Source organism: Mustela lutreola, chromosome 1, assembly GCF_030435805.1.
Source record: "Mustela lutreola isolate mMusLut2 chromosome 1, mMusLut2.pri, whole genome shotgun sequence".
NCBI lineage: Eukaryota > Metazoa > Chordata > Mammalia > Carnivora > Mustelidae > Mustela > Mustela lutreola.
Window position 1 is genome coordinate 222,648,968 of NC_081290.1, and position 12,198 is coordinate 222,661,165.

The 12,198-nt window shown below is 40.2% G+C and overlaps 1 protein-coding gene across 1 annotated transcript in view; it reads right to left on the reverse strand.

Moving 5' to 3' along the window:
- Positions 1 to 12,197, reverse strand: part of ANKRD42 (ankyrin repeat domain 42) — a gene marked incomplete at its 5' end in the record, with an annotated part of 57,291 nt that extends 45,094 nt beyond the window's left edge. The window contains 3 exons of the mRNA XM_059175373.1: positions 1,015 to 1,122; positions 8,947 to 9,110; positions 11,144 to 12,197. Coding sequence (XP_059031356.1) covers positions 1,015 to 1,122; positions 8,947 to 9,110; positions 11,144 to 12,197 — 1,326 coding nt within the window. The remainder of the gene's footprint in view (positions 1 to 1,014; positions 1,123 to 8,946; positions 9,111 to 11,143) is intronic.
- Position 12,198: the final 1 nt, after the last annotated feature.

Consider the following 12,198-nt stretch of genomic DNA (forward strand, 5'->3'; position numbering starts at 1 on the left):
TTCTAATCATTAAGACCTTAATCATAGACTGTACTTTGTACTGTTTTGTAACTCACTGAGTAGAGAACCTCTCATTCCAAGTAGAATCTCAGGCTTCTTAGAGGGAGGAACCATTTGCTTATACAATTTTGTATTCATTCCTCCAAATTCCAGTCTACTTCAGTATTGATTATATCCAGTTAATCTAATAAGCTAGATCCTGCACATATTAATGTGAAATTCTGGCCAGGAAATACATTAAATAAGAAATTTAAGGCATGACAGGCTATTAAGGAGATAATCTGGACATGTCTGAGACATCCCTTTAAGACGACCTATCATGGGACGCCTGGGTGGCTCAGTTGGTTAAGTGGCTGCCTTCGGCTCAGGTCATGATCCCAGCGTCCTGAGATCAAGTCCCGCATCCGGCTCCTTGTTCCGTGGGGAGCCCGCTTCTCCCTCTGCCTCTGCTGCCAGTCTGCCTGCCTGTGTGCGCTTGCTCGCGCTTGCGCTCGCTCTCTCTCTCTCTCTCTCTCCCTCTCTGGCAAATAAATAAATAAAATATATATATATTTTTTTTTAAAAAAAGATGACCTGGGACGCCTGGGTGGCTCTGTGGGTTAAGCCGCTGCCTTTGGCTCAGGTCATGATCTCAGGGTCCTGGGATCGAGTCCCGCATCGGGTTCTCTGCTCGGCAGGGAGCCTGCTTCCCACTCTCTCTCCTCTCTCTCTGCCTGCCTCTCTGTCTACTGTGATCTCTCTCTGTCAAATAAATAAATAAAATCTTAAAAAAAAAAAAAGATGACCTATCAGATAGCCAATTACTTCAAAGATAAAAGGATCCCAGTCTTACACAATTTGTTTAAGCTGTATTTGGTACCAAATATCTGAGCCGTGGAATTCAGTAAGTACTCGTTTAGGACAAAGAACTAAATTTATGGGTCATATTATTATAATAAAAACAACAGCCCAACAAAATTAAGCTAAAGTTATTAAATGTACTGATTTTTTTAAAGTAATCAAAATTATTATTACCTGCATACAAGCATCCTGACCTCTGATTGCAGCTATGTGAGCTGCTGTCCAACCTCTCATGGTTACTTGTGTGATATCAGCTCCATGCCAGAGGAGCCAATGAAGACACTAAATTAAGAAAATAACATGTTAAGTTATAAGTCGGATTTTTTTGAACATCTTTAGATCTTTGAAATTTAATCTATTATCATGAAATACCATAGCCTGGGAAGCATCATAAGTAAGTGAGGGGCTAGTTTTAAGAAAAACAAAAGCATAAGAACAATGATATGGTAACCACTTGGCCTTATTATTGGGTCAACAACAGGGAACAGTGGGAGCTGTGGCAAACTGGAGATCTCATTCCTTGTCCATAAGGTATAAATGCTACTTAATCTCAGCCAGTTGTTACTATAAGTGAAATGTTAATCCAAATCTTATATTTCACCCATATTGTGTAAGCCAAACAAAACAAATCTGCAAGTCATATTCACTCAAAAGCTGCCAATTTGCAACCTCTGCCACAAATCTTTAAATGAGCCCGGATGCTTCTGTATCAGAGCAAACATTGTTATTTTGGTGATATTTGCTAAAAAAAGGAAAAAAAAAAGTGGCTTACAAAAAAAAGGGGGAGAGTCAAATGCATCTTCATTTAATATTTTAATTAATGTAAATCTCAATAGAATACAGTACTAGAGTTCTGTGCCACATATGATGTTACTGTTTTTATATGTTCAAGTTTGGGGATTCTATCTTCAAGAAGTTTCTTTTTAAAGAATTGGTTGTATCTTTAGTATACACTGTCATATTAGTCATAGCCATTACCATTTGTTGAAAGGCTTAACATTTAATTATCATTGGCCTGTCACAGAGATAAGCGGCCAAGAAAATAAAAAGATTTAAAAGAAGCTCAGTGTCACTACTAATCACAGTAAGTCACCCATTTATCAACAAATATTTATGGAGAGACTACTACATGCTAACATTATTCAGTTATAGGAAAATAAAAACCACTGGAAACATTCATGTAACTAGTTTTCTATTTCTCCTGGGTAAATATGTAGGTAGGATTACCGGAACATAGGTTAGTATATGTTCAATTTTATAAGAAACAGCCACACTCTCTTCCCAAGTAGCTATACCATTTTACATTTCTACTAGCAGTATATACGAGTTGCAGCTGCTCCATATTCTTGCCAATATTGGTAGTATCATTTTTTGTTTTTTGTTTTGCCATTCTAATAGAAATGTATTGTCATCTGATTGTGTTTTTAGTTTACATTACCTTAATGGCTAATGATGTTGAATACCTTTTCATGTGCTTGATTGCCATCCATATGTCCCTTCAAAGTGTCAAAGTCATTTGACCTTTTTTTTTTAAGGTATTATTTATTTATTTGACAGAGAGTTCACAAGTAGGCAGAGATATAGGCAGAGAGAGAGGGGGAAGCAGGCTCCCTGCTCAGCAGAGAACCCAATGAGGGGCTTGACCCCAGGACCCTGAGATCATGACCCAAGCCAAAGGCAGAGGCTTCAACCCACTGAGCCACCCAGGTACCCCATCTACCCATTTTTTTAATTGAGTTTTTTTATTTCTTACTATGGAACTATTAGAGTTTCATATGTTCTGGTTATAAATTCTTAAGATATGTGATTTGCAAAGATTTTTCTCTAATATTTTCTTCTAGAAGCTTTAGAACATTACGTATTGCATTTGTTTATGATCTGTTTTGAATACATTCTTACATAAGGTGCCAAATATATCATATTCTCACATATGACTGTTCCATTGTGCCAGTACCGTTTAATGAAAACACTATCTGTTCTCCATTGGACCTCATTTGCATCTTTGTCAAAAGTCTACTGATCAGGGCACCCAGTTACTACTGATCATTAACACCCAGTTAATGTCTGCCTTCAGCTCAGGTCATGATTTCAGGGTCCTGGGATCAAGTCCTACATCAGGCTCCCTGCTCAGCGGAAAGCCTGCTTCTCTCTTTCCCTCTGCTCCACCCCCAGCTCCCTGCCACTTGTGCTCTCTCTCAAATAAATAAATAAAATCTTTTATTTTTTATTTTTTTTAAATCAACTGATCAATCTTACTGATGTGGCTAAGAGCCAGAAATGGCTAAGTGAGGAGCTTGAAAAATACCCCCCAAAGAAGCAGTGATAAAACTAGACAAAGTAGGGGCTCCTCAATGGCTCAGTCAATTAAGCATCTGACTTCGGCTCAAGTCATGCATGATCTCAGGGTCCTGGGATCGAGCCCTAGGTCAGACTCCACCCTCAGCAGGGATTCTTTTTTTTTTTTTTTTTTAAGATTTTATTTATTTATTTGACAGAGAGATATCACAAGCAGATGGAGAGGCAGGCAGAGAGAGAGAGAGAGAGAGAGAAGCAGGCTCCCTGCTGAGCAGAGAGCCCGATACGGGACTCGATCCCAGAACCCTGAGATCATGACCTGAGCCCAAGGCAGCAGCTTAACCCACTGAGCCACCCAGGCGCCCCCTCAGCAGGGATTCTTGATTGTCCCTCTCCCTCTGCCCCTCCTCTCACTCATGTGTGTGTGCGTGCACGCGCTCTCTCTAATAAATAAATACAATCTTCAAAAAAAAAAAACAAAACTAGGCAAAGTTGTCAAAAACAACAATGTAAAGACTCTGAGAATGTCAGAGGCACTAAACAAAATAATCAGCGTTAACTCAAGAAAATGTTCTGAATCTCAATAAGAACAGGTGGAGTCAGCAGCAGAAAGCCTGGGACTACAACTATCCCTAACCCGAGCTACATGGTGCAGAAGTTCTACCCAGCGGACCACTCCATTGCCCTGCAGGAAGGAATGAAGACTCCATGCCCACGCACAAAGTCATAAACAAGTCCAACCTTTGGCGCCAAAAACCTGGGAAAGCCAACATTAGCACTCACCTGAAGTCACAATACTGGTGAAGACAAACAACAAAAGACCACCTAGAAAATTAATGAACAAAAGCCAAGAAAAGAGACAACAAGTGGGCCTTGCTAAGATTCCCCTTAACCCTTGTCATCTACAAGGCTAGGTACATGTACAAAATTGCTTACATTCAGGAAAGACTGAAGAGGGCCCAAGTTGGCTAGACATTCCTGGCTAAACCTAAGGCCTTGCAAACACATTTGGGAAAAACAACAACAACAACAAAGTCAAATTGACCTGTAAACTGGACTTTGAAAACATTCTCCACACACAGACTCAGCAAAAGATTAATCCTTACTAGGTAAAGGTATTCAAGAACAACCTCTGATCAATCACTGACCCAAGAGTGACCCCTAGCCAGACTTAAAAATACTAACAAGAATTTTTAAAAACCAAAACAAACAAATTTTAAAAATGGTGTAGTGACTACATATTGTGGGGAAACAGACTCCACACAATTAGTCCAAGCAAGTCAACAAGCAAATACACAGCAATAAGCACATCTGGGAGGGATGCAGTGAATAGGAACAGAATTAAAAGCTGCTACAATAGATAATCTAAAATGTACAGTTTTCAAAATGTCTAGGCAAACTAAAAAATTATGAGATTATAATTATACAAAGAATGTGTGACCCATACATGGGCAGCGGGGGAGACAACAATCAATAGAAACTATCTCTAAGAGGGCCCAGATGTTGGACTTAGTGTGACTTCAAAGCAGCCATTATAAATAGCTCCAGAGAACTGAAACAATTTTTAAAAGAATTTATATCTAAAGAATTAAAGTATGATGACAATGACTCATCCAATAGAAAATACAGACAAACAGAAATAAGAGAAAGATAAATACCATATGATCTATCTTTCACTTGTAATTTAAGAAACAAAACAAATGAGCAAAGGAAAAAAAGACAAACCAAGAAACAGACTCTTAACTATAGAGAACAAAATGATAGTTATCAGAGAAGCAGTAGGTGGAGAGTGGCTGAAACAGGTGATGGGGATGAAAGAGTATACTGATGAAAAAATATATATACGGGTGCCTACCTAGCTCAGTCAGTGGAGCATGTGAGTTCAAGCCCAATGTTGGATGTAGAGATTTTAAAAAAATAAAATAAAATAAAATCTTCAGTGGTGAGCCATTGGATGGCTCAGTCAGTTAACTATCTGCCTTAAGCCCAGGTCATGATCCTAGGGTCCTGAGATAGAGCCCAATATCAGTCTCCCTGCTCAGCAGGGAGCCTGCTTCTCCCTACCCCTCTGCTGTTCCCCCTGCTTGTACTCTCTCCCTCTTAGTCAAATAAATAAATAAAAAAAATCTTTAAAAACAATTTTTTACATACAAACACTCATAAAAATGTGTTAACTGAATTAAAGTTTTGCCTAATTCACAATACGTTTGGGAAACAATTCAACGTTCAGGATAAAAGCCTAATTCACAATACGTTTGGGAAACAATTCAACGTTCAGGATAAAAATCAATGTTATGAAATTTAAATAAAACTATAAATATCTCTGTTTTTGAGACTATAATTTATAGTACATTTATTTATAAAGATTCATTTTAATTTTGAATTTTAATTATTCTGTGACCATGAATATTCAAATATTGATTCACATCCACATACATGATATACTATTGTATTTCCAAAGTTAACTTCAAAAATGTGAAAGATGTAATACAATTGAAAAAAAAAGGAAAAAGTTGTACAAAGAGACAAATTATTTTTTCAAAAAAAGAAAGAAGGAAAATAAATTCTGGCAGTGAAAAATATACCTGAAATAAAGTTTACTACAGGGGGCTCAAGAACTGATATCATCTGACAGAAGGAAAAGAACTAAAGTCTAAGAAAGCAGGTTTTACCAGTTGTTTATTTAGTAACCATTTCATATTACCAACATAAGTACCACAGTCTTAAGATATTTCAGAGAGGGAGTGCCTGGGTGGCTCAGTCATTAAATGTCTACCCTCGGCTCAGGTCATGATCCCAAGCTTCTGGGATGGAGCCCTGCATCAGGTTCCCTGCTCAGCGGGAAGCCTGCTTCTCACTCTCCCACTCCTCCCACTTGTGTTCCCTCTCTCGTTCTCTGTGTCAAATAAATAAAAAAATTCTTAAAAAAAAAAAAAAGATATTTCAGAAAGGATAACAAAACGTAAAAGCATTGATGTAGTACTCAAGTAGATAATTAGGAGATGATCTTTACATGGGAAGGTAGAAAGTAACCAAAATCTTTTGGTTTAGATTTATTTTTGTTAAAATTTCAACAAACATTTCTGGAATATCTGTTATACACTGTTCCAGACACTTAAAATAAAAATTTAAAAAATTTTTTAAAAATCAAAAAATTCAGCAATACAGTCAACATTTATTATGAATCCAATATGCCAAACATTATGCCAGATGCTGGGGGAAAAAAAGAGGAATAAAACCTAAATGGCACCTTCAAAAAGCTCAAAACTCTAAAAGAGGTTCAAGGTGATAAATTCAATGTGATACATACAAATACAATTTTTTAAATATGTGTAAGACTTAGGTGTAGATCCTAGGTAGTTTATTGGGGAATATAAGGGGGGTGGGGAACACAGAGGCTTTACCAAATGGGTGCTGCCTGGCCTAGTTTTCAACCAAGAAACCAGTATGAAGAGATGAGACTAAGCAGATAAAAACAACATAAGTTTACAGTAACATGAAACAGCAGACTTGTGTAGGACATGACAGTAGTCACCAGTACTACAGAGTAAAACAAGTATGATGGGAGATGAGGTTGGAGAGAGAAGTCCCTTCTAGTAAATATCTTAAACTTTATAATAACTTATGGGGGAGTGCGTCACTACATGGACTTAAGTAACATCAGATATTAGTTTTAGAGGGATAACTTTATACTGAATATGAATTAAAGGTGGATGAGACAGAAAAGAAGAAATCAATTAGATCTAAAGCAATGGCTAGGAGGATGGAGAGGACAAACAGGAGATGAAGATGGAACAAAATCAAGGATCTGGTAATCAGTTCTCACTACATCAATATGCATTATGAAGTACACCTTCAGACAAATGTTGATACTGTGTTTGCTTCTGGAAAAAATGAAGACAAGTCAATAATGACGCAAAGTCATTAGCCTGGAAAACTAAGAAAGGGAGGGAAAAGGATACTGGTTTAGTTTTAGACCAATGTGAGATCCTATCAGATATGCCTGAGGTGTTGATCAAGCACCTGATACATAAGCCAGAGTTCAAGAGAAAAAGCAAACCAATGAATTATTCTGTTGTAGCAGTAAAGCCAAGGAACTCTAAAAGACGACCTAAAGAAAGGATATAAAGTAGGAGAGAAAAGGTCATTAGCAGAGGAATTAAAAAATGCCTCTATTTGTAGAGCAGGCAGAGGACATTAATCAAAAAAGACCGAGAGTAATCAGAAAGGATGAAGGATACCAGGAAAAAGAGGAAACCCCATCTTATTTGATTATGGCAGAGTGAGATCACTACTTCTTCCTCTCTTAGCAATCATTAAAAAAAAAAGGCAAGATAAGCAGGAAGAACACCCCATCTTTAATGAAACTAGGACTGACATCTGAAGCCAGAGAAGAGATGGGAGATCCACCAAAGTCGATCCAGAAGGGATGTGGAAGGAAACAGAAAAAAATACCCACCCAGGGTTATAAACTCACAAAGAACTGTCAAGGCACATTTCTCCTAGGTGAAAGGGAGCCACTAAAAGGCCAAAGCAAAAATCCTGTTTACAACAGTTCAAGCAGGGCACACAAACTGGTGGAGAGTATAAAGTTATCGTTCTCAAACTAATTATCTGATATTACTTGAAACCTTCCTTAAGTCCAAAACCCATCCCCTACAGGATAAAGTTCAAGCTATTTAATATAATCCTCAGGACCAGATTTGGTTCCAAGAAGCAGAGAAGCCCAAACAGGAAATCACACAGAGAAACCATATTCAGAGAAAGCAGTCTCTGTGTGTCTGGAGCAATAAGAGACTTTGTACCGAACAGAACCACTGCAGCCTACAGGCTGTAGTCACGAAAATAAGCTCCACACAATCTTGAATCATGAGGAAAAAGTCCAGGTGGCTTTTCACACAACCCAAGAGAAAGTCTGCATAAAAATATTCACTAAGCACTGCCTGTACTAGCTGAAAATGGAAACCAACTAAATAGCCATCAATCAAAAAGTGGATAAATTCTGATATTAATCTAAGTAGATGGTATTGTAACATGTCTCAAAGAAATGGAGTACATAAATGTAACCACATAGTTAAGATCCAAAACACATCATTGAACACAAAAAGCTACAACATGATACACATAGTATGATGTCATTTATATAAAATGTCATTAAAAACAATGCTATAATCATATGTAATAACAACATATGAGTTGGGAGGAGAGGAATGGCACCTGAAGGGGGTGCTAAGGGACTTCACACGCGACTATAATATTCCATCTCTTTTTTAAAAATCTAAAATAACTATAGGAAAAATTTTAGGATTGACAGAACTGGATATTCCCATGCTACCGTCTATAAATTACCCTCCATGCTTGCCTTTGAAACATAGTAACTACATTGTGAGGAATCACAAACATGCCCAGGTGGAGAGACTTCACATAAAAACCCACATGGAGAGGAATTAAGGTGGCCAGGGTGTAGCTAGCATCTTCTACCAGACACCTGCATGAACAAGCCTTCAGAAGATTCCAGATTCAGCATTTAAATCTTCTAGCTGAAGCCCAACACATCACAAAACAGGACAAGCTGTCCCTGAGATCCAAACTCCTAATTTACTCCTGAGCACCAATGGTCATTTCATGCCACTACCTTTTGAGACAATTTGTTACAAAGGCACAGTAACCAGAACAACAAATATTACAACGAAATGAAAAGAAAAAAATATTTCCAGTGCCTAGTATAAAGTCTCAGTCCTATTTGCTAAATTTCAAAATTGCTAACAGTTGTAAACTTACTTCAGTTTAATAATTTATACAGCCTCTTACCTCCAAACTTCCAGAATGTGCTGCCCAATGTAAAGGGGTAAACTTATGGAGAATGTCTGCTTCATTTATGCTGGCTCCTCGTTCTATTATATCTGAAAGCTGCTTTACGTCTCCAGCCCGTACAGCATCATGTATGTTACCAAAATGCACTTTCTTCCGGGCACCTATTGAAAATCAAATTAACATATATCACAAAACTTTAAAAAAAAAAAAAAAAGACTAAAGCAATGATTCAACAGAAAGCACAAAATCACTTTGGCTTTCCAAACAATTTACTACAAAGAACTGATTAACAGTTCAATCACACTTCCATTTCAGCTCTAACACATAAAAAGCACAGAAGTTATCACTCCCATAGGTAAAGAAAAAGCTGGACAAAAGGAAAATCAACAACTTTTCTTGGACTCATCAGAGAACCAAGTTCTCAGAGCCAGTTGCCTCCCTGAGTCTGGACACACAAATACAGAGAAACACAAACAAGTTCAGCTCACCTGAAGCAAAAGCCACTGGAGCCATAAACTTCCAAGCACTGAAATGGTAATTTTGACAAACTGCTAGAGGCTGGGCAAGTATTAGCCTACGAATGAGAAACTCTCTAGGGCTACAGTCTTAAAATGCCCCCACATTTTCATAGATTTTACCCTACCAGGGTAAATCCCACCAGGTTATCACTGTGAAAAGAATTACTTCATGTCTTTGGCAGGGAAAGAGGTAAAGTAACCATTCTGAAATACACCCAGTGCATTCTCCACAAGAGAGACCTACTCTCCAGTGATTTTAACAGAGCCCTAACTCACATAGGCTGATATATTCCACAATCTTTTTCTTATCCTTCTCATTTGTACTACACTAAGAAAGGAATGGCAGGTCACAATGTTTACTTCATAACACTCCAGCGGTCTTATATTTTACAATTTAATGTTCCAAACATCAAAGCTACATTGTGACTGTGAAATTTTTTTTTTAAGATTTTATTTATTTGTCAGAGAGAGAGAGGGAGAGCGAGCGAGCACAGGCAGACAGAGAGGCAGGCAGAAGCAGAGGGAGAAGCAGGCTCCCTGCTGAGCAAGGAGCCGGATATGGGACTTGATCCCAGGACACTGGGATCATGACCTGAGCCAAAGGCAGCTGCTTAACCAACTGAGCCACCCAGGCGTCCCTGTGACTGTGAAATATTTTAAGCCAGAAGCAACAAAGGTACCTAAGCATGAACAGTTGTTGGAAGAGAAAGAAGAGAATTTAATCAAAGTATATCCTGAACAAAAAGGCATGATTCCTGACCTCAAATGGTTTTTTAATTTTTGGTAGATAATCTATGCAATCTATACTACTATTTATCTATGTATATGTCCTTTCTCCACAACTCAAATGCTAGTTTCTTGAGGGCTAGTATCATATCTTATAGCACTCCTTAACAAAATGCTGCACATTTTACTCAAAAATCCTTTCTGAGCACCTACAATGTGCCAAGCACTGTCATAATATCTTTCCCTGCCTACACCTTAACCTTTTCCTTTTTCAATATTATCACAGTGCTTGGCAGGCAGAAGCTAAGACGGTGAACAGGATATAAGAAACCATACCACCTGGCCTCGAATGCTTGGGAGTATTTTTCTTTGGGGGCTATAATGTATCAGAGAAAAGGACTGAATCTCAAAAAATTAAGTCATTAAGGGTGTTATCAATAGTCCTTGCTCAAACCAAGATGGCACAAGAATCTCACAGCCACACAAGTTTCCCGGTCAGTTCTCAGTAACAGCACACGACCAGGGAAAAAAGCACCAGTGATGGCATTATCCAGGGGGAAATAATAGGATTTAAGGAGAGGATGGAAGAAAAGTTAACTACGGGAAAGGGAGAGTCAATAGAGTGGAAGGGAGAAAACTAGGTAAGTCTAAAGTCATCTCCAGAGGGTCAAATGCTGCAGAGAAGCCAAGGGTCTAACATTTAACAAGCGTTTATGTCAGTCTGGACTAGAAGTCTCAGGAATAGTGCAGGTGGAAAGAATGAGAGGAAAGCTGGAGTGAAGAAGGATAAGAAACAGGTGAACAGCTTTGAGACCCACTTAAAACAAGTCAATTAAGGGAAATCAGGAGTCACAGCTGAGAAAGGAAACTGCCAGAAAGGGCCAAAGCAGATGTGGATGAAATCAGAAAAGAGTGGCAGAGACAAAGGCAAGCGAAGTAGTCTGACTCACACGGGGTTGCACTCTCCCTAGAGGAGGTGGAAGGGCCTGAATCGGAAGCCCCTGGCATGGTGCGATCCCTTGGACTCCGGGGAGGACCCGAGTCCAGGCCCCCGCTGCTGCGGCGGTCTTCACTTGCTGTCACCCACGAGCCACTGCAGTGGCTGCCTTCGTCGTCGCTAAGACTGGGTACCTGATCCTCCCGGGTTTTCTCCCAAGAGTTTCCGCTGCGGAAGCCCTCGTCTATACGTTCTCTCTCCCAGAAGCCACGGAGGCAGCGGCTGGCGTCTACGCTGACGCTCACCCCGGAGGAGTCGCTGGCCGCGTAACCGCGGTCTTCACTTATTCCCTCCCAGGAATTACTGAGGCTGTGGCCGCCATCGACACTCCCTTCCTCCCAAGAGCCACTGAGGCGGCGTCTGCAGTACTCACTGCCTCTCTCCCCGGAGTGGCTGAGTTGGGGGTCCGGGACTACTTTGACACCCTCCCAAGAATCACTGAAGCACAGGCCGCGGTCTTCTCTGACCAGTCCCTCGCAGTCACTAGTTTGGTGGCTCCCGACTTCACTTAAATTCACGTCACTGCTGCTGAAGCTTTGGTCTCCCCTTACTCTCTCCCAGGAGCTACTGTGACGGCGCCCACCGTCTCCCGTAACTCTCTCCAGAGAGACACTGCCCAGGTCTTCACTAACTCTTCTAGAGTCACTGCCGGAGAAACCGATGTCTTCACTTAGTCTTCTGCTAGAGTCCCTACAGAGGTGGCTGCCATCTTCACGGATTCTTTCCCTGTCTTCGCTGGGACTACAGTCCTGGTCTTCGCTAACTCTCTGCCTTAATTGGCCCCGGCGTTGGCCGTGTCGGCCGTTTATCCTCCACACGCGGTGGCTACTGAGGCGGCCGCCGTCTTCGGCCGCTACTCCCCGCGAGTCGCTCCGGCGGCGGCCGCCGTGGGCTAGTACCCTCTCCTCCAAGTTGCTTTCCAGCCTCCCGACTCCAGCCAACCTGTTGGAGGTGTGCTGGAGCCGCTGCCTTGGAAACGGGTAAACTTCCGGCGTGCTGCGATCATTT